This window comes from Pantherophis guttatus, chromosome 4, assembly GCF_059756535.1.
Source record: "Pantherophis guttatus breed Tessera chromosome 4, ASM5975653v1, whole genome shotgun sequence".
Taxonomy (NCBI): Eukaryota; Metazoa; Chordata; class Lepidosauria; order Squamata; family Colubridae; genus Pantherophis; species Pantherophis guttatus.
In genome coordinates, this window is record NC_142066.1 from 158,344,046 (window position 1) to 158,370,520 (window position 26,475).

Consider the following 26,475-nt stretch of genomic DNA (forward strand, 5'->3'; position numbering starts at 1 on the left):
CAACTATGTAATGAACAAAGTACAGTATTTACTAAGAATATTTCATTCATTCAGATCTAAGATGTCTTATTTTTGTGTTCCCTTTATTTTTTTGAGCAGTGTATAAAATAAAACATTATTTTGTCTCCAAGGCCAGCAATCCGACAAGCCGCTTACCTTCATCTTTGACTGCTCCTGGCTGGACTTGACCAAACTCTCCCAGCAGATCATTTTCAGGCAAGAGGTGTTCACACCTTCAATCTGGAATAAGAGAATTCACAAATAAGGGCGGATTTCAAACCAAAATTCCCACATTAAAAATATCTCGGGATCGAAATAACACAGGCATCAATGTACGGAGGTGTTTCTCAACCTTTGGCACTTTTGGATGGGTGGACTACAACTCCTAGAATCTCCAAAGCCTGGGAATTCTGGGAGTTGGAGTCTAACCGTCGAAAACGGCCAATAATACAGGTGTTCCTTGAGTTATGACAGCAACTGTGCTCTACATTTCTGTTGCTAAGTGAAACATTTCTTTGGGAAAAGCAGTTCTATTTGATGCCCTTTCTTGCCTTGCGAATCCCTGCACTTGTGAAATTAGTATTACGGTTGTTAAGTGAATCAGGCTTCCTGCTTGTCCGAAAGTTGCAAAGAGGATCAGCTAACCACTGGACGCTGCGATCATCATAAATACGAGTCCGTTGCCAACAATCTGTATTTTGGTCCCCTGAGCAGGGGGATGCTGCAAGAGTCATTCAGTGTTAAAAATGGTCATTAAGTGTGAAAAACCACCGTTAGGACTGACAAAGGATGGTTAAGTGTGAAAATATGGTCAGTAAATAGTATGAAAAAATGGTTGTTGTGTGAAAAACAGGAATTAAGTGGGAAAAATGGTTCTGTGAAAAAATGGTTAAATGTGAAAGAAATTTCAAGTGTGGAAAATTGTTAACTGTAAAAAAATGACCGTTCAGTGTGAAACAGTCATTAATTGTGGAAAACGGTTGCTAAGTGTGAAAAATGATACTTAAATGTGAAAAACGGTTGTCAGGAGTGGAAAATGGTAATTAAGCGTGAAAAACGGTCCTTAAGTGTGAAAATGGTCTCAGTGTGAAAAACCGTTTGCTAGATGTGAAAAACGGTCCTTAAGTGTGAAAAAACGGTTCTCACGGTGAAAAAACAGTCATTAAGTGTGGAAAACGGTCACTAAGTGTGAAAAATGATATCAGTGTGAAAAAACGGTCATTAAGTGTGAAAAACCGGTCCTTAAATGTGAAAAAACTGTCCTTAAGTGTGAAAACTGGTCGCTAAGTGTGAAAAATGGTCCTTACGGGTGAAAAAAGTCATTAAATGTGAAAAACGGTCACTAAGTATGAAAAACAGTTTTTAATTGTGAAAAACGGTCCTTAAGTGTGAAAAAACGGTTCTCACGGTGAAAAAACAGTCATTAAGTGTGGAAAACGGTCACTAAGTGTGAAAAATGATATCAGTGTGAAAAAACGGTCATTAAGTGTGAAAAACCGGTCCTTAAATGTGAAAAATCGGTCCTTACGGGTGAAAACCGGTCCTTAAGTGTGAAAAAACTGTCCTTAAGTGTGAAAACTGGTCGCTAAGTGTGAAAAATGGTCCTTACGGGTGAAAAAAGTCATTAAATGTGAAAAACGGTCACTAAGTATGAAAAACAGTTTTTAATTGTGAAAAACCGGTCCTTAAGTGTGAAAAAGTCATTAAGTGTGAAAAATGGTCTCAGTGTGAAAAATCGGTCCTTAAATGTGAAAAAACGGTCCTTAAGTGTGAAAAAACGGTCCTTAAGTGTGAAAAACCGGTCCTTAAGTGTGAAAAAACGGTCCTTAAGTGTGAAAAAACGGTCCTTAAGTGTGAAAAAACGGTCCTTAAGTGTGAAAAAACGGTCCTTAAGTGTGTGTGTGTGGGGGGGGAAAAACGGTCCCTTCTTTGAAGGCCGCTGGGACTTCTGACCACCCATGAACGGACGGACGTAAGTCGAGGACCACCCATACTAATTCTGTGGAATCTGACAGGCTGAAACGTCGCCATAAAACGAAACAACCCCCCCTTCTCCCCCACCCCGTCAGGAAAGGCCAAGGAGGAGAGAAGGATCTCGACCTGACGGACTTCAGCCTGACGAGCCGCAGCTCAACGGAGAAGCCTCGCTCGACTTACCGGCCGCCGCCTGCTCCGCCTTCCTGTCCCCGCCCACTCGCGGCGGCCCCGCCCTCCGCCGGCGTGCTCCGTCGCCTAGCAGCGGTCGGCCACGCCCACACCTTCGCTGGCGACGGCCCCGCCCTCCAGTTCGCCCATTTGACTTTCCGCCGCGTGGCACGCCGGGAGCCGTAGTCCCGGCATCCTAGAACTAGGTTGGGCGGTAAAGCAGCGCCCTGTTTTCCGATGACGTCACCGGCCGTCTCGCAGACCGCCGGGAGTCGTAGTCCTGGCGTCGTTTGAATGGAAGGGGGAAAAAAAAAAAAGAGTATGTCGACGGTCGCCGCTAGTCTTGCTGGGAGTCGTAGTCCTGGCGTCCTATGAATGGAAGGTGGGACAAAAAAAAGCAGCGCGCATGCCCCGCCCTCCTCGCGGCGCGCTGCCTTTACGTAACGTCCACGCGCGTCTCCCCGCCCGCCAGGAGTTGTAGTCGTAGCGTGAATGGAAGAGGTGTGTGGGGGGGGGGGGAAAGCAGCTCTCTTGGCTCTGCCCTCCTCGCGTCGCACCTCCCTACCGCCAACGCGCCCCGCGAGGGATGCCGGGAATCGTAGTCCCGGCTTCCTATGAAGAGAAAACAGGGCCTTCCCATTCGCCGACGTCAAAAGGCGCGCCGCGGAGCATTCCGGGAATCGTAGTCCTGGCGATGGTAGTCCTCGGCCTCCTTTGAACGGATAAAAAGCCGCCTTGACGCCGACGTCCACTCGCGCGCGAAGCATGCCGGAAGTTGTAGTGCCAGCGTCCTTTGAGCGGCGGGGGGGCGGGGGAAGGAAAGCAGCGCACCGGCCGGCCAGAGACGATACTCCGGCGCGACCCTTCCGCTCGCCCGGCGCCTCCCTCGCTGCAGAGCCCGCGGTGGGAAAGGAGGTCGGTGGGCCTTATTTCGCGCCTGAGCCTGGCTAGGCCGCAGAAGCCGCCATTGTGGCTTGGGAGAGGGGGGAGGGGGCGGGTTGGGAGGGGAGGCCGGGCCTGGGTCTCCCCTGGGCGGGGGAGGGGCGAGGGGGGAGGGTTGGAGGGCCCCCTCCTTAAAGGTTTGACTGGGAGGGTCCAATATTGGGGTGGGGGGCCTGGGTGGGTGATGAATGAGATCTTATTTTGGGGAGGGGGCTTTGCAGGCAGGGGAAGGGGCTCTGTCTGGGAGGGGGGTCTGATTTTGGCTGGGTGATGAAAGGGTCCCGTGAATGGGTTTTTTGGGGCGGAGGGAGGGTGCTGGGTTTGGAGAAGGGGGGTGGGGGTGGGGGGGTGCATTTGGGGAAGGGGTCTGGGGGCTGAGGAGGGGAGGGGGGCTGATATTGGGTGGGCTGCCTGGAACTGATTGGGAGGGCTTGTACTCTGGAAGTGCTGGGAATTGGTTGAGTCTGGTATCTCCCTAAGCCATGATGCCGTTCCCTAATTGGGTTATGAGACGTTTGGGAGAAAACCACCGAGGCTACTAAGCACTTGAGGACCCCGCATTTCCACCTATAGTGAGCTATAGAGGGTCTCTTCTGTTAATTGAAATTCTGTGAGGTCCTCGGTGGTCTCTGAGCTATTTTTTTTTTTTTTGCAGACGTCTCATGACCCAACTAGATAGCATCATCAGTGTTCAAGAAGACTGGAGGTTGTGGAGAGGAAGGGGAAGAGGGGATAGGATTGTGGGGTCCTGGGTGCTCTCTGAGCTTCCAGGTTTTCTTGCAAACATTTCTCGACCCAGCTGTGTAATATTATCGGTGACGAAAGGGTGGAGGGAGGAGAAGGAGGAGGTCTGTGCGGTTTATGATTCTCTGCAGACGTTTCGTGACCCCACTTGGGAACTTCTTCAGTGGTAGAAGGGACTGTATATATAGAGAGAGAACCCCTCTCTTTTTCTAGCACTGATAAGGTTACCTAGTTGGGTCATGAAACGTCTGCAAGGAAACCATCAAATTCAGGGAGCCTCAAGGAGGCCATAGTCATCTTCCTCCTCTTACCTCCTTCTTCTCTTCTCCTCATCCTTCTCTTCTTTATCCATCTCCTCCTCCTTCTCTTCCTTCTCTCCTTTTCCTCTTCCGTCCTCCTGCCGTTTCTCTTCCATCTTCTCCTTATCCTCCTCTTCCCTTCCTCTTCCTCCCACACTCCTCAAACCCCTTTCCCTTCCAACCCTGAAACTGTTCTCTAGTTGTGTCACGAAACGTCTACCCGAAAACCTCCAAATTCACAGAGAACTGGAAATTTTAAACTGGGTTTAACAACCGTTATTATAAACACAGTTCATTACAAACACAGTTCATTACAAATACAGTTTATTATAAACACAGTTTATAATAATGGTTGTTATTATAAATTTGCAGTTCTCTACTCCTCCGGAGTAAAATAATGGGATGCATTGGGATTTTTGGCTTCACCTGTTGTCATTTCGGGACAAGACCCCCCCCTCTGCACGACTCCTGCCTCAGTTTCCTGCATGGAAGGTGTTTGCTGCAGGAATCTGGTAGGATTCAAGTCTGAATGATGCCTCCAGTTTTGGAGACCCCCCCCCACATATATATATATATATATATATATATATATATATATATATATATATATATATATATATATATATACACACACACACACACACACACACTGTACATATAGAGAGAGGTGGAGACTGGAAAAACTGCAGAGAAGAGCAACTAAAAGAATGAAAGGCTGGAGACCAAAATCTAGGAAGAATGGCTGCAGGAATTGAGCATGGCCAATCTATAGTAAAGAAGGAATAGGGGGACATAATAGCAGCATTCCAGCATTTGAGGGGCTGCCACAAAGAAGGGGCGGGGGTCAATCTATTTTCCAAAGCACTAGAAGGTAAGACGAGAAACTAATCCAGGAGTAAAGCAACCTGGGAATAAGGAGAAGCTTCCTAACAGTAAGGGCAATTCACCAATGGAACAGCTTGCCACCAGAAGTTGTGGGAGCTCCATCACTGGAGGTTTTCAAGAAAAAACTGGACAGCAAGTTGTCTGAAATGATCTTGGAGGTCATCATCCCGCTATTCAAACAGGAGACCCTTACAGAATCATAGAATGATAGAGTTGGAAGGGACCTCAGAGATCTTCTAGTCCAACCCCCTTGTCAGGCAGGAAACCCTACACCCTTTCAAAAAAAATGGGCATCCAATCTCTTCTTAAAAACCTCCAGCATTGGAGCCCTTGCAACTTCCAGTGGCAAGCAGTTCCAGTGGTGAATCGTCCTCCCTCTTAGGAAATTCCTCCTTAGTTCCAGCTCGCTTCTCTTCTCAATTAGTTTCTATCCGTTGTTTCTCTGGTGCTTTGGAGAATAAGTGGAGCCCCCCCCTTTTCGGGGCAGCCCCCCCAAATACTGGGAGAATTTTATCATGTACTTCTTTTCTTCAGACTGGCCAAACCCAAATCCTGCAGCCGTTTTTTGTATGTTTTAGTCTCCGGGCCTCAATCTCAACATCTTTTTTTGGAATGTGGCGACCACAACTAGATGTGGTAATCTTGGTGTGGCCTTACTAAAGGTTTACAAAGCGGTACAACTCCTTCCCGTGGATCTCAGCTGTACCCTTCTGTGAAATGGGCCTCCGTATGGCCTAGGTAAAGATTCATAATCATTTACTGGCCGGATGCCCTTCCTGTCGCCAATGTGGAGTTATATTCAGCAGATTATATTCTCAACGGGCCCAGAGAGAGAAATATCTGCCTCTCCCTAGGATTGAACTCATAACGTCCTGATAGTGAAGGGAGAGCTCCACCTCTAGGCCGCCACACCACTCGCGTAGGTAAGGATTGATCCTTGCTGAACTTATCCCATATTCATTTCAAATGCTTTGACGACACTTCGATTGCCACGAAATACATAACTCGGAGAAATCCTCGGCCAAGTGCCAAATTCCTCTAACAGACGTTGGGCTGGTTCTCGGGCTTGCGACCGCCATCGAACCCATGCTTTCCATTGCTGTGTCTCAGGTCCAGTTTTGGCCTCCTTTTCTGGCCTTTTCGGCTGCCGTCATTCATGCAAACCGCCACACTCAGTTTCCCTGTTTGGCTTTTAATAAATAAATCCATAAATGGTGGGGGAGGGCGGGAAACCAAGGTTGCAGCCTGTCTCCCACTTATGACCATTCCAAGTTACGACTGCACTGAAAAATGAGAATTGGAACCCAGGTCCGAAATTCTGATGCTCGGCCCCCTCAGCTGTACATGTTTTGTGTGTTCGACCACACAACCCACAATTACAGCCCTCGCTTCTGCTTTGCACCCATGCTGTTGTGCCCGTCGCACACGATGGGCTTGCCCTTGTGACCTGTGGGTTCACTTAAGGACTGGGTTTATGTGGTCCGTCGCGTGATTGGCCAATTTTATGAGCGTCACAACTTAATGACAGCAATGGATTGGCTCCATTACAGTCATTGGTGAAGGATATGTGATAAAAAAAGTGTTAATAAAAGACAATGAGTAGTCCTCAGTTTATGACCACCATTTCTACCACTAAGCAAGACTGTTGTTAAGTGGGTTTGTCCCCCATTTTACGGCCTGGCTGTCTCCCGTTCTTAAGTGAATCATTCCTGTGGGTAAGTTTGTTCCATTTTCGTTAAGCGAATCAGGCTTCCTCGTGGATTGCGCTTTGCCAGAAGGTCACAAAAGGGGATCACCTGACCCCAGGACCCTACAACCGTCGTAAATACAGGTCAGTGAGAATTTTGACCACAGGTACAGTGCGGCGGGCATAAGCGCGAACAAGGATCTTAAATCCCTTTTTCTACAGTTGCTAAATGGACTGTTGTAAATCAAGGACTTCCTGTACACTCCCCTCGGCTCTAGGATGTTGTCATTTCAAATGGTCACTAAACGAATCGTCGTAAGTCGAGGAAGACCCTTTGCAGGGCAGAGCTGAGGATTTTGTACAGTTTCTGCATGATAAAATCGCTCAGATCCGGATCGGATTGGACTCTGACTCATCCTTCGTTGGGCAGAATCCAATCGGGAGACTAGGGTGGGTCTTGAGAATAATATCTGGATTGAGTTTGACCCTGTTTCTGTCAAGGAAGTGGACAGGATTGTTTTGTTTTGTTTTTTAATTTGATTTATATGCCGCCCTTCTCCGGAGACTCAGGGCGGCTTACAATGTGCTCAGCAATAGCCTTCATCCTTTTGTATATTTATACAAAGTCAGCTTATTGCCCCCACAAACCGGGTCCTCATTTCACCTACCTTAGAAAGGATGGAAGGCTGAGTCAACCTTGAGCCTTGGAGAGATTCGAACCCTGCAGTAATTGCAGGCAGCTGGTCTTAAGCAGCTTAATAACAGGGTGCCTTAAACCCCTGTACTACCAAGGCTCTTGTGGGGAAACTTAGTTCCTCCACTTGCTTATTGGATCCTTGTCCCTCCTGGTTGGTTTCAGCTAGTAGGGAGGTGACTATAGACTGGATCCAGGCCATTGTCAACGCTTCGTTGAGAGAGGGGAACTTCCCCGCCTCTCTTAAGGAGGCGGTGGTTCGACCTCTCCTCAAGAAGCCTTCCCTGGATCCAGACTCACTTAATAACTATCGTCCCATTTCCAACCTTCGCTTCATCGCGAAGGTTGTTGAGACTGTAGTGGCTCAACAGCTCCCACAATTCGTGGAGGAAACGGAATACCTTGACCCGTACCAATCGGGCTTCCGACGTGGGCACAGCACGGAAACGGCATTGGTCGCTCTGGTGAATGATCTCTGGCGGGCTCGGGATGGTGATTGTTCCTCCATCCTGGTCCTACTTGACCCCTCAGCGGCTTTTGATACCATCGACCATGGTATCCTACTGCAGCGACTTGTGGGGTTAAGGGTGGGAGGCACTGTGTTACAGTGGTTCTCCTCCTATCTCTCGGGTCGCTTTCAGTTTGCATGGGCGGGAGGGCAGAGGTCCACCCCGAGGCCCCTTAATTGTGGGGTGCCTCAGGAGTCGGTTCTCTCCCCCCTGCTCTTTAACATCTATTTGAAGCCACCGGGATATTTGCATTCGTGGCTTTGGGGTGAGATATCATCCATATGCTGATGATACCCAATTATACATCTCCACCCCAGAGATGCCCTTTCCGTGATGTCCCGTTGCCTGGAGGTGATACGAGCCTGGATGGGCAGAAACAGACTCAAACTCAACCCCTCCAAGACTGAGTGGCTGTGGATGCCGGCATCTCGGGTTTCAGAGGCTCCATCACTTTTGATAGATGGGGAAAAACTTGCCCCCGTTGATAGGGCTCGCAACTTGGGTGTCCTCCTGGATGCTCGGCTGTCCCTAGAAGACCACCTGACGGCCGTGACCAGGGGGGCCTTCGCACAGGTTCACCTGGTGCGCCAGTTGCGCCCTTTCCTGGACCGAGATGACCTTCGCACAGTCACTCATGCCCTGGTTACTTCCCGCTTGGATTACTGCAATTCCCTCTACATGGGCCTGCCCCTGAGATGCACCCGGAGACTCCAGCTGATCCAGAATGCAGCCGCACGGGTTGTTACGGGAGCCCCTCATTACTCCCATATAACACCCCTCCTGCGTGAGCTGCACTGGTTACCAGTGGTTCTCCGGGTCCGCTTCAAGGTGCTAGTCCTCACCTATAAGGCCCTTCATGACTTAGGTCCGGGATATTTGCAGGACCTTCTCCTGCCTGCCTCCCACCGTCCTGTTCGCTCACATACGGCCGCTCTCCTCAGGGTTCCGACGGCGAGCCAATGTCGCCTTGCTGTGCCCAGGGGTAGGGCGTTCTCTGTGGGTGCTCCCACCCTCTGGAATGAATTGCCTACCGAGCTCCGGACGGCTCCTGATCTCCGCTCCTTCCGTCAGGACCTGAAGACTTGGCTGTTCAAACAAATAGGCTGAGACTGATTCCGGGCTTTATTATTTACTACTAGTTAATTATTTGGATTAAATTATTATTTTATTGTACTTGTTTCTTAACTTGTGTTCGCCGCCCTGAGTCCTTCAGGAGAATGGCGGCATATAAATACATGTAAAAAATAAATAAATAAATAAATAAACTACCAGTGGATACATGGGCACTTGGATGTCCTCTCTCACTCATTCTTGATTTTAAAACCTTTCTTGGAGAATTGGGACACAATTGTCTTGCTTTCCTGTGTTTGATTGATTGATTGATTGATGGTGAAAATTTCTCTCCTTTTTTTTCCAGGAACTGGATCATTTCGGTCTGCCAGAGATGTTCTCCCTGAATTCATGTAGAAGAGGTAAGAGTTCAATTCGAGCCAGGAGCAGAAGGGTTGGGGTGTAAAAATCCTTGCCCTACCAGAACCTTTGAATAACAGAAAGGACCTCAGTGGTCATCTAGTCCAACCCCCTGCTCAAGCAGGAAACCCCATACCATTTCAGACAAATGGCCGTCCAATCTTGTTTTTAAAAGCCTCCAGTCACGGAGCATCCAGCACTTCTGATGGCAAGTCGTTCCACTGCTTAATTTTTTTTTTTTAATTTGATTTATATGCCGCCCTTCTCCGGAGACTCAGGGCGGCTTACAATGTGCTCAGCAATAGCCTTCATCCTTTTGTATATTTATACAAAGTCAGCTTATTGCCCCCACAATCTGGGTCCTCAATTTACCTACCTTAGAAAGGATGGAAGGCTGAGTCAACCTTGAGCCTTGGCGAGATTCGAACCCTGCAGTAATTGCAGGCAGCTGGTCTTAATAACCAGCTTAATAACAGGGTGCCTTAAACCACTGTACTACCAAGGTTCTTTTGTGGTAATTGCAGTATCAGGAATCTTTTCCTTAATTCTAGTTTCCCCGAATCCCTAAATAGGAAATCATGGAATGCTTTAGGATCAGGTTAAGATCACACGCTAGTAGCGGGTTGAGTTGCAATTCCCATCATCCCTAGCCAGCCTTCTCGGAAGGAGCAGGAATGGGAGTCTGGCAGACCTGGAGCTGAACCCATCAATTCTTCTTGCCTTAGAACAAGATTTCCCAACGTTTAAGAGGCGAGGACTTCGACTCCCAGAATTCCCCAGGCAGCCAACGACTGTCCGGTCCTTGATGATTTCTGACCTTGGGTTCTTGCAGACGTCTCATGACCCGACTAGGAAACGTCAGTGATGGGAGGGAAGGAAGATAGATAGATAACTTGTGGGGTCCTTGGTGCTCTCTGAGCTGGGTGGTTTTTTGGCAGACGTCTCATGACCCATCTAGGCTACAGCATCCATCTCCTCCTCCTCCTCTCCGCCATCCCCCCTCCCTTTTAGCCCTGGGGATGTTTCCTAGCATTAAAGCAGTGTTTCTTAACCTTGGAAGCTTGAAGATGGGTGGACTTCAACTCTCAGAACCCCCCACCCAGCAAAGCTGGGTGGGGGATTCTGGGAGTTGAAGTCCACCCATCTTCAAGCTTCCAAGGTTAAGAAACACTGCATTAAAGGATTTCCTGCATTGAGGTGCTGCGGTTCTTGCGGCGGCGTTGAAAAGCCTGGAGCCGCGCGGGGGCTCTCTTCCCTCTCGTCTCCTTCCTCGCGGACGCTCTGGCCGCGATCTCTCTACGCTCCGCCTTTCGGACCCTCTCCTCGACTGTCCCTCCTCGAATCTTCTGGCTGCATTCTTCCTAGAATTCCTCGCTTCCGCGGGCGCTCCCTCTCGTCACTTCCGTCGAGGACTCTCTGGCTGCGCTCTCTCTTCTCCGCCTTCCGCCGCGCTAGGGCGCTCCGTCTCCTCTCCCCCGCTGCGGATTCTGGTGGCGTTCTCCCTGCGTATCGGATCCGTTTCCTCTCATTTCCTCCGCCCATGCGGACTCTCTGGCCCCGCGCTCTCTTTCCCCTGCCGTTCCCCCTTTAGGCCTTGCGCCGCGCGGGGGCGCTCCCTGTCATCTCCGCCGCGGCCGCTCTAGCCCTGCACCCCGCCTACCGGAGCCTCTTCCTCTCGTCTCCTTCGTTGCGGACGTTCTGGCCTCGTTCTCGTTTCCCTCTGCCGTCTCTTTTTCGTCCTCCCGCCGCTCGGGGGCGCACAAGGCTCGTCTTTTCCGTCGCGGGCGCTCTGGCCTCCCTCTCGCTGCCCCGGTTCTCTTTCTCTCCGCATGGCGGTCCCTTGCCGGCTCTTGCGGGGGCTCCTGCGCGGGGGAGGCTTCACGGGAGCCCCCGGCTTGGTAGGCCCTTGGCGATCCCGCTGCTACACCCGCGTTGCCGGGCCGGAGGAAGCGGAGGAAGGCGGCCGGGAAGGAGAGATGGGCCGGGAGGGCGAGGAAGGCTGCAGCCTCCATGTCTCCCCCTCAAAGCTCCCTCGGGGTAAGTGGGAGGGTCCCTGTGGGGCAGGATGGGGGGGAGGAGCTGGATCCAGGGGTGGGTGGGGGGGGTCTCATGCCCCTCCCTTTTGGGGCCACGATGGGGGGGATTGAGCCCCCCCCCTTTGGGGAGAGTCTGGGGGGATCTTATGCAAGGCTTCCCCAGGAGAAGGGGGGGGCTCTGTGCCCCAGACTCTCTGGGGTAAGAGGAGGGGAGGGTCTATGCCGCCCCTTTTGGGCAGGATGCGGGGGGGGGGATTGTGTGTCCTAGGCTGCCCAGGGGTAGGTGGAGGGGGGAGTCCCAAGAGGCCCCTTTGGGCTGAGATCCAGATGGGGGGATTTTAACCCCCCCCCCACATTACAGGGTCGTGGGGCTCTACAGTCAGCTGGGAATGGTCCCCCCACCTCAGCTGCATGACCTTCAGCCCTTGGGCGGTTGACCTTGTACAGGCACGGCCCCAGACTGGGAAATCTTTGGGGGTGGGGAGTGTGGCCATAACCTTCAAATCCCCCTCCCTTCTAGCACTGATGGGGTCCCCTAGTTGGGTCAAGAGATGCCTGCAAGAAAGCCACTCAACTCAGAGAATACCCAAAGTCCTTCCTTCCGTCCCTCACTTAACTTCTCCCCTTCTTCCTCCTCCTCCTGCTCTCCAAAAAACCCTTTCTTCTGCCACTGAACAGGTTACCCGGCTAGATCGTGAAATGTCTGCAAGAACGCCACCAAGCTTGGAGACTATCAAGGACCCCGCAGTCCTTCCTCCTCCTCCCCTTTTCTCCCTCTTCACAAATCCCTACTCCTTCTAGCCTTGATGATGTTCCCTAGTTTGGTCGCGAAACATCCACAAGGAAACACACACCACCACCCCACCTCCAACCTCGCTTAACGTAGGACATCCTGAGTTTCTGTAGCCAGTTTCAACTTTCCGACCGCTGGAAGATTGTGTTGCCGAGGCGAGAAAAAACCAACCCCGTTGCCGTACATTCCTGATCGATGGGTTGACGGGTTGAACTCACAACTTCCTTGTCCTGTTTTTATGGCAGAAACCAGAGATTTGCTGAAGGAATTCCCACAGCCGAAAAACCTTCTCAACAGCGTCATCGGACGAGCCCTTGGTATCTCCCATGCCAGAGACAAATTAATCTACATCCATTCCAACGGGCCACGGAAAAAGGTAATTTTTTTTTTTAAAAAAAATCAATTTAACTTTCCTTTTTTCTTTAAAAAGTCCAAAGCTCTGGTTAAATTTCATATCCGCCGAACCTAAGAATATAGTAGTCCTTTACTTACAGTGCTTCACTTAGTGACCGACGTTAATGACACGGGGGGGAATTAACTTGGGGTCGTTTTTTGAGACAGTGGCATTCCTCCTGCGGTCGGGGATCATAAGTGGAAGATGAACAATAGTTTTCTTGACTGCGTTCTGTGATGACTTAACGACCGCAATGTGGAGCTTCCATTAAGGTTGTAACTCAAAAGATGTACAGTAGTTTGCTTGATGATTTTCGGTCACCACTTAACGACTGCAACGGGAATGTTCCATCACGGTCGTAAGTGGAGGACAAACAGTTCAGGCCTGGGTCTTCCTCTCCCCCCAGAAAGTCACGCTGCTCATCAAGTGGCCCAAAAATGTCGAAGTGGAAGGCTACGGGACCAAGAAGATCGACGCAGAGAGGCAGGCGGCCGCCGCTGCTTGCCAGCTCTTCAAGGTGAGAATTTCCAGGGTGGGCTTTGCGCGCAGACCCCTTCTGGGACAGGTCAAGGTTTTTCCTTTTAGCGGGACTCGAAGGACTTTGGGAAAATTAACAACGGAAAGGGGATCCCAATGGCCACAGTTGTGTAGTTTCATTTCCTCGCAGACGTCTCATGACCCAACTAGGGAACATCATCAGTGTTGGGAGGGGGAGGAGACAGTGTAGTTTGTTAAGGAAACACCTGCAAGGAAACTATCCAAGAACCCCACAGTTCTCCTCTTCCTCCTCCTCCTGGCAGTCCTTCCTCCTTTCTAACACTGATGATGTTCCCTAGTCGGGTCATGAGACGTCTGCAAGAAAACTGCCAAGAGAGCACTAAGGACCCCACAGTCCTTCTCTTCCCGCTCCTCCTCCTATTCTCTTGCAAACCTCCCTCCCTTGTAATACTGATGATGTTCCCTAGTTGGATCATGAGATGTCTGCAAAAAAAAAATCACCAAACAGAGAGCATAATTTCCTCCTCCTCCTCATCTTTTCTCCTCCTCCCAGCAAATTCCTCCTCCCTTCTAACACTGATGATGTTCTGTAGTTGGGTCACGAAATGTTTGCAAGAAAACCATCCGGCTGACAGAGCACCCAGGACCCCAAAGCTTCTGTCTACCTAGTTTGTCTTCTGTTGTGCCATCCAAGCTAATTTATTTATTTATTTATCTCTCTCTCCCTTTCTCCCCCTCCGTCTTCCTTTCTTTTCTTTCTTTCTTTTTTCTTTCTTTCTTTTTCCTTTCTCTTTCTTTCTTTTTTCTCTCTTCCTTTCTCCCCCTCCCTCTTTGTTTCTTTCTTTCTCTTTCTTTCTTTCTCTTTCTTTTCTCTCTCCCCCTCCCTCTCCCTCCCTTTCTCCCTCCCTCTCCCTTTCTCCTCCTCCCTCCCTCCCTCCCTCTTTCTTTTTTCTTTCTTTTTTTTCTTTCTTTTTTCTCTCTTCCTTTCTCCCCCTCCCTCTTTCTTTCTTTCTCTTTCTTTTCTCTCTCTCCCTCCCTTTCTCCCTCCCTTTCTCCCTCCCTCTTCTTTCTCCCACTCCCTCCTTCCCTCCCTCCCTCTTTCTTTCTTTTTTCTTTCTTTTTTTTTCTTTCTTTTTTCTCTCTTCCTTTCTCCCCCTCCCTCTTTCTTTCTTTCTCTTTCTTTTCTCTCTCTCCCTCTCCCTCCCTCTTCCTTTCTCCCCCTCCCTCCTTCCCTCCCTCCCTCCCTCTTTCTTTCTTTTTTCTTTCTTTTTTTCTTTCTTTTTTCTCTCTTCCTTTCTCCCCCTCCCTCTTTCTTTCTTTCTCTTTCTTTTCTCTCTCCCCCTCCCTCTCCCTCCCTTTCTCCCTCCCTCTTCTTTCTCCCCCTCCCTCCCTCTTTCTTTCTTTCTTTCTCTTTCTTTTCTCTCTCCCTCTCTCTCCCTCCCTTTCTCCCTCCCTTTCTCCCTCCCTCTTCTTTCTCCCACTCCCTCCTTCCCTCCCTCCCTCTTTCTTTCTTTTTTCTTTCTTTTTTTCTTTCTTTTTTCTCTCTTCCTTTCTCCCCCTCCCTCTTTCTTTCTTTCTCTTTCTTTTCTCTCTCTCCCTCTCCCTCCCTCTTCCTTTCTCCCCCTCCCTCTTTCTTTCTTTCTCTTTCTTTTCTCTCTCTCCCTCTCCCTCCCTCTTCCTTTCTCCCCCTCCCTCTTTCTTTCTTTCTTTCTTTCTTTCTTTCTTTCTTTCTCTTTCTTTTCTCTCTCCCTCTCTCTCCCTCCCTTTCTCCCTCCCTCTCCCTTTCTCCTCCTCCCTCCCTCCCTCTTTCTTTCTTTCTTTTTTCTTTCTTTTCTCTCCCTCCTTTCTTCCCCCTCCCTCCCTCCTTCTCTCTCTCTTTCTTTCTTTCCATCCATCATTCCTTCTTTCTTTCCTTCCTCCTTTCTTCTGTCTCCACCCACCCCAGGGTTGGGGCCTGCTGGGACCCCGAAACGAGCTCTTTGACGCTGCCAAGTACCGGATTCTGGCCGAGCAGCTGGGCTGCGCCGAGAAGAAGTGGTTTGCCGAAAGCCACTGGCGCTCCAAATCCGGGCCTTCCCTGGCTGACCTTTCGACCTGCTGGCGACGGATGGAGCCCGAAGACCCTGTCCAGCCCCTGGAGCACAGCCCCCTCTCCAAACCCCTCCGAAACGAAGAGCTGGAGGAGGGGGAACTGGAGGAGGGGGAGCTGGAGGAGGGGGAGCTGGAAGAAGACACCATCGACCTTCACAACGGTCTCTCCATGGCGCGGCCAGGTGCTCAGACGCCGCCCAGAGAGTTCAGGTACGACGTCGGTACCGTCCGTCCGTTCGGTGACTTTTGGTCTTTTGTTTGTTGGGCGCAACTTCTGAACGGGCTCAATTTTTAGGGTTCGTTCACCTGGAAACGCCTGTCAGAAAACAATTCTGGGAGTTGAAATCCCCCCCTCTGAAATCTTACAAACCCCGGGGGAATTCTGGGAATTGAAGTTGAACCCGCTTAAACCGTACTGCTCCTTCGATCCCTTGAAGCCGACAGCCTCCCTCCTCCTCCAAGGCGGCCTAAATCGTCCGGGGAAGATTCTAGAAGGCCCAGCCACCTCTTCTGCTGGACAATTGTGATGCAACATGGGCAGGCCTTACCCTGCTTGGAGAGCATGATGGAGCTGATTGGGAAGGGACTGGGTGATAGTCCATCGTCCCCTGCCTCGCTGAAATGTGGGTCGCTCCGCGAGGACTGTCGATCCTTCGTTTGTGGGTTGAAGGAAGAACAAAAAAGGGGTTTAAGGGAAGGAATAAGTTGTGGGTTTTGTGTGGGGTGGCACAGGAGAAAGGTCTTTGCGTATGGTTGGGTGGTGGGCACAGTCTCGTGCGCCTCCAAGTCTCAACCTTCCGTCAGCTAGTCCTTGACTTATGGCTACAATCGAGCTCAACCTCCCTGTTGGTAAACGAGACGGGTGAGTTTTACCGCCTTTTACAATTATCCTTGCCACGGTGGCTCAGTGAATCCCTGCGGTTGTTAAGTGAGTCACACTATGGCTTCCCCGTTGACTTCGCTTGCCGGAAGGTCACAACAGCAACCGTCATAAATATGAGTCAGTGCCAAGCGTTGGAATTTCGATCATGTGACCGCGGGGATGGTGTCACTGTCATACATGTGGAAAATGGCCCTCAAAGTCACTTTTCAATGAAAGCTCAATGAGTAACTAACTTCTTCCAGTTGACTTGCGAGTAGGACACGAGGATTTTAATACAGGTAGTCCTTGACCTACAACCATTCGTTTAGTGACTGTTCAAAGTTATGATGTGGCTGAAAAAAGTGATTTTGGACCGTTTTTCACACATTTATGACCATTGCAGATCAAAGTTCACACACTTGGCTGCTGGCTGATAGTTACGATGGTTGTAGCCTCCTGGAGTCCCCGTGATCCCCTTTTGCGACCTCCTGACGAGCCAAGCCAATGGGGAACCCAGATTCGCTTAACGACTGTGTTCCTAACTTAACTGCAATGATTCGCTTAACAACTGTGGCGCGAAAGGGCATAAAATGGGGCAAAAGTCACTCAACAGACATTTTGCTTAGCAACAGGAATTTGGAGCTCAATTGTGGTCATACATTGGGGACGGGGAAGGGGAGGGCGTTGTAATTTTGAACAGTCCTTAAACCATTGATAGTTAAGCGAGGACTACCTCTCATGCCCAGCTCTCAAACACGGTTGAAGCAAGGCTAGTTCTCGCCTTAATGACCACCCCCGAGCTCCAACTCTCCACAGCTCAGAGCGAAAATCCAGTCCCACATCCCTTTTCCCAGTCCCAGACGGTCACTAAACGAAAGGTCGTAAGTTGAGGACTCCCTGCACACTCCCAGTAATAAAACAGGCGACTGCAGCAAACAGACACACAGATACATTTTCTTTTCCCGCGCAGGGACGCGTTCTCGATGGAAATGACCGACGACAATACTGCCCTGCGTGCCCTGACTCAGTTTCCCCTGCCGAAAAACCTCCTAGCCCAGGTCATCCAGATCGCCACATCGTCTTCCACCGTCAAGGTGAGTTGCCACCCAAAAGGGGCACGTGCGCGCGTGCTTCAGCGTGCGGATTTCAGACAAACCGGAGGATACAAACCCGAATTGTCGTCTTCACAGGAGTACATGCAGTTCCGCACCGTTGGCACCAAAATCAAGATCTGCAAACTGACGTTACGCTGGCCCTGCCCGATGACCTTCGCCGCCAAGGGACGTCGCAAAGTGGAAGCAGAGAACAAGGCCGCTGCCCTGGCATGTCAGAAGCTCAAGGTAAGTCACCCGCCGGCCACATGGAGAAAATATAGACTACTACACAATATAGCAGAATATTACAGAATTACCGAATGTTACAGAATTGCAGAATACTATAGAATGTTGCTGTTACATAATCCTGCAGAATTACAGAATATTATAGAGTATTGCAGAATTACTGAATATTGCAGAATGTGACAGGATATTAACGAATATTAATGATTTACTGAATATTACAGAATTATACATTATGAAATGTTACAGAATTGCAGAATACTATAGAATGTTGCTGTTACATAATCCTGCAGAATTACAGAATATTATAGAGTTTTGCAGAATTACTGAATATTGCAGAATGTGACAGGATATTAAGGAATATTAATGATTTACTGAATATTACAGAATTATACATTATGAAATGTTACAGAATTGCAGAATACTATAGAATGTTGCTGTTACATAATCCTGCAGAATTACAGAATATTATAGAATATTGCAGAATTACTGAATATTGCAGAATGTGACAGGATATTAACGAATATTAACAAATTACTGAATATTACAGAATTATACATTATGAAATGTTGCAGAATTGCAGAATATTGCATAATTACAGAATATTAATGAATATTAAAGAAATTAACCAAATATTACAGAATATTAATAAATATTAACGAATATTGCAGAATTACAGAATTATACTGGAATTTTACAGGATATTACAGAATAATATCCCAGCCCTCCAGCTTCCTCACCTGTCCCTCCTTCCCTCCCCCCCAGAGTCTCGGTTTAGTTGACAAGAACAACAATCCGTTGAGCCATGCCATGTACAACATGACGTCCCTACGGGAGCTGGGGGAGAACCAGAGGAAGCCCTGCCACATCAAAGTCCCCGAAGCCACGCTACGCAAGATCGAGAACTACTTGAACCACGTAAGTCGGTCTGAGAGCGGAGGGTCCAAGCCGATGGGAAACAGATAATACAGGGAGTCTTTGATTTGCGACCGCACAGGTGCCCGACATTTCTGCCAAGGGCTGCCTTTGCGAAGTGAGTTTCATCCCGTTTTACGGCAGTTTACCACAGCGATTAAGGGAAGAACCGCTGCAGTTGTGAAGTTAGTCGAACCGTCGTTAAGTGAATCCAGGTTCCACATTGGGAGAAGAAGGTCGCCAAAGGGGATCACACGACCCCAGGATGCTGCAACCATCGTAAATATGAGTCGGTTGCCCAGGGTCTGAATTTTGTTCAGGTGACCCTAGGGATACCACAACAGTCGTAAATGGGAAAACAGGTCCTCAGTCACTGTTTTCAGCGCCGTTGCAACTTGGAACTGTCCCTAAATGAACTGCTGTACATCCAAATAGATGGATGGAGAGAGAGAGAGATGATAGAAAGAGAGAGACAGAGACAGACAGACAGACAAATATGGATGGATGGATGGATAGATATAGATGGATTAAAGAGAGAGAGAGATGATAGAAAGAGACAGAAAGAAAGAAATAGACAGATGATAGACAGATGATGGATGGATGGATGGATAGATGATAGATTTTGTGTGTGTGTTTGTATACATATACAGGTCACCTGACGGGATGTAACGACGGTCGTGTGAAAAACAGTCTTCAGTCGCGTTTTTCAGGGCCGTTGTAACTCCAAGCAATTGCTAAACGAACGGTCGTAAGAAGAGGATCACCTGTATTCAGGATGGAACAACCCCATCCTCTACCAGGCCTTGCCATATTGCAAAAGAATCACGAAACCCTTTCTTCCTTTTTTCTTCAGTACCCCGTCGACTCCCGAGACTCTCGACCGCCCCGGCTGACAGACGATGTAATGAACCTGAGTAAGGAGAGTGGCGGCGCCCTGAGCGATGCCATCACGGGCAAAACCTACATCCCGCTCTCCGAATCGGAAGAGGTCCGTCTCAGCCAGAACCTCCTGGCGCTCTGGAAACGGCGGGGGAGCCTGTGGCAGGATAGCCACCCACTCCCCGTGGACTCCCACAAGGAAGCCATCCTCTCGGCCGTGGAGCAGCACCCAGTGGTGGTGATCGCCGGCGATACTGGCTGCGGGAAAACCACCCGTATCCCCCAGTTGCTGCTTGAACACTTCATCCTGGAAGGCCGCGGCGCCCAGTGCAACATGGTGGTTACCCAGCCCCGTCGGATCAGCGCCATTTCTGTGGCCCAGCGCGTGGCCCAAGAGCTGGGGCCCAGCATGCGGCGGAATGTCGGATACCAGGTGCGGCTGGAGAGCAAGCCGCCATCCCGTGGGGGCGCCGTGCTCTTCTGCACCGTGGGCATCCTGTTGCGGAAACTGCAAGGCAACCCCCGGCTGGAAGGGGTCAGCCACGTGATCGTAGACGAGGTCCACGAGCGGGATGTCAACACCGACTTCCTGCTCATCCTCCTGAAGGGAATTCAGAAGCAGAACCGGCAGCTGCGCCTGGTGCTGATGAGCGCCACGGGGGACAACCAACGTTTCTCGCAGTATTTTGGGGACTGTCCTGTGGTCAAAGTGCCAGGTTTCATGTATCCGGTCAAAGAATACTACCTGGAGGACATTATGTCCATGGTCGGCCGACATCGTCACTACGAGATCAAGGTGGGCGCTGCAGCGATCGAAGGGGGAGACGGGACACGGTGGAGATACTTCCCTAGCTCTCGGGTGAAAACAGGCAATCGATGTGGTTGGGTGATGGGATGGATACGTGGAGGGATGGATGGTTAAATAGGGATAGAGAGAGAGAAATAAAGGCAGATGGACAGAAATAAATATGGATGGATGGGTAAATAATAGATAAACAGATACAGATAGAGAGAAATAAAGACCGACGGAGATAAATATGGATGGATGAATGGACAGACAGGCGGAAAGGTACAGAGATAGTGGATAAATAGATAGGGATAGAAAGATAGAAATAAAAGATAACTTGGATGGATGGATAGATAGGCAGATAATGAATAAAGAGATAGAAATAAAGAGATAGATAAATAGAGATGGATTGATGGATGGACAGAGAGGTAGGTAGATAATAAATAGATAGGGATAGAGAGAAACAAAGACCGAGATAGAGATGGATGGATGGATAAGTTAGATAATGGATTAATAGGGATAGAGATAGAAAGGAAAGAAAAAGAGGGAGGGAGGGATAGATAATGGAGAGGGATAGAGAGATACAAATAAAGACAGAAAGATACATAAATATAGATGGATGAATAGATATACACACACATATAGCTATCCGTGTCTCGCTTAGTGACAGTAATATTGGAATCCATTTTAGTTGTAAGTCGAGGACTGCCCGTCCCATCTCTCTCTTTCACCCTCCCCTCAGCAATCGGACGACGAATGCATCGTGGACCTTGAGCTGATTGCCGATCTCGTCCTTCAGATCGATGCCCACGGTGAACCAGGTGGGTGGCCCCTCTGCGCTCAACCATGGTGGGGGTCCCCAGAGGAAGGGGTCCAAGTTGGGTTTGCGGGGCAGAATTTACAGGGGTTGCTTTGCTTTGAGTTGGAGAGAACCAGTGACAGTTCGTTCAGCCAATCCTGGTTAGTACAACCGGCGAATCCCATGGCTTTATCTTAGGGGAGGGCCGTTCGTTTTCCCGGGGGTGGGGGGAGGGGGTCACAAGAGAAAAGGGGGTTGCGTTGGAGGGCAGGACCAATGGGGCTGCGAAGGGATGTGGACAACCACGTGTTCAATTGGAAAATAATCATATAAAAATAAAAATAGTAATAAGAATAGTAATAATACTAATACTAGTAAGAATAAGAATGAAGATACTTGGTTGATATCTAGGATGCTGGCAACAACCCGTATCAACCATCAGCGCAGTCAATGATATTTGTGAAACATTTTTAAATTTTCAGTTAACTGACTTTCATGTTTAATGGATAAAAGAGATAATAATCATCATGATAATAATATAAATAATAGTAATAAAAATAGTAATAAATAATAAAATAGTAATAATAGTAATAATAATAGCAATAAAGGAGAATATTTGTAGCTTGGGGCTCAGATGAGGGACCCTTGGTGCTCTCTGACCACGGTTATTTTCTACTAGACGTTTCACAACCCAACTTGGTAACATCATCAGGGACAAGAAGGGTGTGGGGTTTGTGTAGAAGAGGAAGAGGAGGAAGGACTGTGGGGTCCTTGGAGCACTCTGAGCTTGGTTGTTTCCTCGTAGGTAATATCGGGGCTAGAAGGGAACGGGGAGAGGAGGAAGAGGAGAAAGGAAGGGGGAGGGAGAGAGGGAGAAAATGAGGAGGGGGAGGAGGACTGTGGGGTCCTTGGGACTCTGGGCTTGGTGGTTTTCATGCAGACGTTTCATGACCCAATTAGGGAACACCATCAGAGCTAGAAGGGAATGGAGATTGTGTAGAAGAGGTGGAGGAGGAGGACAATGACTGTGAGGTCGTTGATGCCCTCTGAGCTTGGTGGTTTCCTTGCAGACCTTCTTCTGGTGGCAAGGAGTTCCACTGGTTAATTCTTCTCACTCGTAGGAAATTTCTCCTTAGTTTTAGGTGACTTCTTTCTTCAGTGAGTTCTTCTCCTGCCTTTGGATCAGGGGTGAAATGCTACCGGTTTGCTCCGTTTCAGGCAGAGTGATAAAAACTACCGGTTCGGGCGAAACAATAGTAAAAAAAAAAAAAAAAAAAAAAGGCTACCAGTTCGTCTGAACCGGTATTTCCGATGATCAGCTGTGCAGCGCGGTTTAGCTTTGCTAGAAAGCAGGAAATCCTGCTTTCTAGCGAAGCTAAATCACGTGGCCTAGCTGTCGTCCCGTTCCCCCCCTTTCCTGTTAATACTTGCCTAGTGAAATCATCTTTTTCCGCGCAAAGTGCATCTTTGGCACACACCACTCATGCGTGGGCAGGGAACCGGTGGTGATTTGAGGAGGATTTCATGGATGCTTTGGGGAACAGGTGGACCCCTTCTTCTTTGGGGTAGCCCTTCAAATATGGGAAGACTGCTATCATGTTATCCCCTCCTCCTTCTTTTCATGAAACTGGATGTACTGTGTCTTCTCTTCGCAGGTGGCATCCTCTGCTTCCTTCCGGGCTGGCAGGAAATTAAAGGGGTCCAGCAACGTCTTTTGGAAATCCTGGGGTCTCACAACAGCCGCTACCTTATCTTACCAGGTGAAAAAGAGGCTAGTCCCTCCCTCCGTTGCTCCCCGGGGTCGGCCTGGAGCCGAGGCCGGCGGGAATGTTTTGGAGTGTTCTATTATAAAACGTGCTATTATTTTTATTTCTCATAAACATGTCTTAAATGTACAGTCTCTTATCCATTGTCAATCATACATCTTCTCTTTTAACTCTCATGTTAGTTCATTCTTCATCCTAAAAAAATTTGAGTATACTCGGGGTTGCTCTTCTACCACTCCATCTCCCTTATTTTACAACAATCCTTCTTCTCCTTCTCCTCTCTTTCCCTTCCCTCCCTTCTTCTATCCTCTTCTACTTTCTTCTTTCCTCCTCTCCTTCCCCTTCTCTCCTTCCCCCTGTAAAGTGTGCTATTATAAAAGACACGGTTCATCCAGGTAAACGAGAACTCGAGATGGATGGTTGTATTCATCATCATCCTCCCCCACCCCTTTTTCTTTTTAGTTCATTCCAATATCCCAATGATGGACCAGCAGAGCATCTTCCCCCGGCCTCCCACCGGCGTGCGAAAAATCGTCCTGGCCACCAACATTGCCGAGACCTCCATCACCATCAATGACATCGTGCACGTTGTGGACAGCGGGACCCACAAGGAGGAACGCTACGATCTGAAAACCAAGGTTGACTCTGTGAACTGGGTGGGGGCTCTTCTTCGAAGAGGGGGTGGGATTAAATCGGTAGGCGCTGGGAGACATGCGCGTGCTTGGGTGCGGTTCTTATGGGGTTCTCCGGAGTCAGGAGAGGCTTTCTGACCACCTAGTTCTGATGGAATCTCGGGTTAGGGTTACACATTAGGACTAGGGTTATTGCTACGGCTAGGGTTAAGGTTTGAGTTAGGGTTACGCATTAGGACTAGGGTTATTGCTACGGCTAGGGTTAAGGTTTGAGTTAGGGTTACACATTAGGACTAGGGTTATTGCTACGGCTAGGGTTAAGGTTTGAGTTAGGGTTATGCATTAAGACTAGGGTTAGAGGTAGGGGTTAAGTTTAAAGTTAGGGCTTAGGTCTAGGTTGCAGTCATGAATTAGGGTTAGTGTTAAGATTAGGGTTTGTGCGGGGTTAGGGTTAGGACTATTTAATTTAATTTTTTAATTTAATTTATTTAATTTAATAATTTAATTTAATTTAATTTAATTATTTAATTTAATTTAATTTAATTTAATTTAATTTAATTTAATTTAATTTAATTTAATTTATATGCTGCCCTATCTCCGAAGACTCAGGGCGGCTCACAACAGTAAAAATGCATAGTTGCTCGTTAAAACAATATAAAATTAAAGTTCCGATTTAAAACAATTTAAAATTTAAAATTCATTTAAAAAAAAAAAAAACCCATCAGTCCAGGCTGCGAAACAAGCAGGTCTTCAAATCGCGGTGGGACGAGCGAAGGAAGTTGGTTCCAGAGGGTGGGAGCGCCCACAGAGAAAGCTCTCCCCCTGGGGGTCGCCAGCCGACACCGCCTGGCCGACGGGACCCTGAGGAGGCCCCGTCTGTGGGAACGCACCGGGCGATTGTGGATTGTCTGTGTTAGATTTAGGGTTATGCATTAGGGTTAGGTTTAAGGTTAGGGTTAGTTTACATATTAGGGTTAGAGTTAGGTCTGGGTTAGGTTTATGCATTAGGGCTAGTGTTAGAGTTAAGGTTACGGTTACGCTTAGTGTTTGGGTTAGGACTTGGTTAGGGTGATGCATTAGGGTTAGCGTTAGGGTTATTGCTAGGGTTAGGGTTAGGATCAGGGTTAGGGTACATGCTAGGGCTAGGCTAGAAGTAGGGTGATGCATTAGGAGTAGGGCTAAGTTTATTGCTAGGTTTAAGATTAGGGTTAGGATTGTTTTTCTCTGCACGACGAGTTTCCTTCCGTCTTCCCCACTTTTCAGGTTTCGTGCTTGGAGACCGTCTGGGTGTCAAAATCGAACGTCATCCAGCGACGAGGACGAGCCGGGCGCTGCCAATCCGGGTTCGCCTACCACCTCTTCCCTCACAGCCGCCTGGACCGCATGCCCACCTACCAAGTGCCCGAAATCCTGCGCACGCCCCTGGAGAACCTGGTGGTACAAACCAAGATCCACCAGCCAGAGAAGACGGTTAGATTTGGGCCAGTCCTTGTCTGTTCGTTTCCCCGTTTCAGATCATTGCCGCAAATGAGCCGAGATCTTTTGGAATGTGTGAAGGGCACACGAGGGGCTTCCTAGTGGGTTTTTTTTTTTTTTTTTGATGTTTTAGACTCGCTTAAGGACAGAGGGTTACCCTACTAGTGTCCAAGCCCCTTGGCCAAATAGGAGATCCTTACAGAATTATAGAGTTGGAAGGGACCTTGGAGGTCATCTAGTCTGACCCCCCTACTCAAGGAGGACACCCTTACAGAATCACACAATTGGAAGGGACCCTAGAGGTCGTCTAGTTCGACCCACTGCTCGAGCAGGAGACCTTTACAGAATGACAGGATCAAAGGTTCGGAGGCGACCTCGGAGATCATCTAGTCCAACTCCCTGCTCACACAGTAGACCCTTAGGGAATGATAGAATCTCAGCAGTTAAGAGGGGGCCTCAGAGGTCATCGCCCTGCTCCAGCACGAGAGCCTTACGGAACCATAGAATGACACAGCTGGAGCGGACCTCAGAGGTCATCTAGTCTGACCCCCTGCTCAGGCAGAAGACCCTTACAGAATCACAGTTAGGAGATGCCTTAGAGGTCATCTAGTCCAGCCCCCTGCTCAAGCAGGACACCCTTACAGAATCACAGTTACAAAGGATTTTGGAGGGCATCTAGTCCAGCCCCCGCCCCTGCTCGAGCAAGAGACCCTTACACAATCCTGGAATAACATCCAGCTGTGGGCTCTCCCATCACTGTAGCCTCATAAGAAGAGACTGGACTGCCACTTGTCCGGAAGGCTCTAGGTCTTGGGTTCGAGCAGCGGGTCAGACTAGAGGACCTCCAGGGTCCCTTCCCTCTCCATTCTCAATTCAATTGAATTGTATTTGCTTTTCTTCTGCAGGCTGTCGAGTTCCTCTCCAAAGCCCTGGACAGCCCCGACATCAAAGCTGTGGACGAGGCCGTCATCCTCCTGCAGGAGATCGGTGAGTTTCCAGGGAGGGAGGGCTGGGAACCGGCTTCGGCGATTCTCGTTTCCACCTCTCGGTTTGCTCACGCCCAGTTTCCTTCCCAGGAGTGCTGGATTCCCGAGAGTCTCTGACCACGCTGGGCAAGCGCCTGGCCCAGATCTCCACCGATCCCCGGCTGGCCAAGGCCATCGTGCTGGCTTCCATCTACCGTTGCATCCAGCCCCTCCTGCTCATCGTCTCCTGCCTGACCCGGGACCCCTTTAGCAGCAGCCTGCAGAACCGGACGGAGGTGGACAAGGTGAGGGAGCCGCTGTGGGGAGGGGGCTTTCTCCAAGAGCAAGGGGTGGGACTAGATGACCTCCGAGATCCCTTCCAATTCTATGATTTCTCCTGCTCGAGCAGGGGGTTGGACTAGAGGACCTCTGAGGTCCCTTCCAACTGTACAATTCTGTAAGGGTCTCCTGCTTGAGCAGGGGGCTGGACTAGATGACCCTGAAGGGCCCTTCTGGCTCCGTGATTCTCTCATTCTTTGCAATGGCTGCCCCTTAGGCCAAGGCCGTGCTAAGTCGAGAGAGCGGCAGCGATCACCTGGCCTTCGTGCGGGCCGTGGCCGGTTGGGAGGACATCCTGCGGCGCCGAGACAGCCGGGCTCGCGATGACTATCTGCAGGATTACTCACTCTACGCCCCCAGTTTGCGCTTCATCAACGGTGAGTGGCTCACTTTTTTGAGCGATGCAATTGCCCTCCGTCCATTATTCTCTTTTCCCGTTTTAGCACTGGCAATAGCCCTTAGATTTATATACCTCAAGAGTGCTTTACAGCCCTTTCTAAGAGTTTTAGAGAGTAGGCATGTCACCTCTCC

General features: G+C 49.3%; 1 protein-coding gene across 7 annotated transcripts in view; it reads left to right on the forward strand.

Moving 5' to 3' along the window:
- The first annotated feature begins 2,616 nt into the window (after nucleotides 1–2,616).
- DHX30 (DExH-box helicase 30) overlaps nucleotides 2,617–26,475 on the forward strand; it is a 28,254-nt gene continuing 4,395 nt past the window's right edge. The window contains exons 1-18 of one of the 7 annotated variants that reach the window (XM_087894283.1): nucleotides 2,941–3,060; nucleotides 6,756–6,846; nucleotides 9,323–9,377; nucleotides 10,101–10,232; nucleotides 12,450–12,580; nucleotides 13,005–13,115; nucleotides 15,042–15,397; nucleotides 17,020–17,143; nucleotides 17,240–17,389; nucleotides 18,152–18,304; nucleotides 19,155–19,976; nucleotides 20,710–20,788; nucleotides 22,422–22,526; nucleotides 22,995–23,170; nucleotides 24,428–24,634; nucleotides 25,546–25,627; nucleotides 25,717–25,910; nucleotides 26,162–26,321. In XM_087894283.1, the coding sequence (XP_087750409.1) occupies nucleotides 9,350–9,377; nucleotides 10,101–10,232; nucleotides 12,450–12,580; nucleotides 13,005–13,115; nucleotides 15,042–15,397; nucleotides 17,020–17,143; nucleotides 17,240–17,389; nucleotides 18,152–18,304; nucleotides 19,155–19,976; nucleotides 20,710–20,788; nucleotides 22,422–22,526; nucleotides 22,995–23,170; nucleotides 24,428–24,634; nucleotides 25,546–25,627; nucleotides 25,717–25,910; nucleotides 26,162–26,321 (3,010 nt within the window). In that variant the 5' untranslated portion in view covers nucleotides 2,941–3,060; nucleotides 6,756–6,846; nucleotides 9,323–9,349. Of the gene's footprint in view, nucleotides 3,061–6,741; nucleotides 6,847–9,226; nucleotides 9,378–10,100; nucleotides 10,233–10,716; nucleotides 11,413–12,449; nucleotides 12,581–13,004; nucleotides 13,116–15,041; nucleotides 15,398–17,019; nucleotides 17,144–17,239; nucleotides 17,390–18,151; nucleotides 18,305–19,154; nucleotides 19,977–20,709; nucleotides 20,789–22,421; nucleotides 22,527–22,994; nucleotides 23,171–24,427; nucleotides 24,635–25,545; nucleotides 25,628–25,716; nucleotides 25,911–26,161; nucleotides 26,322–26,475 lie in introns of those variants that run through there. The other 6 variants (XM_087894281.1, XM_060683266.2, XM_087894282.1 and 3 more) reach the window with 6 other exon arrangements.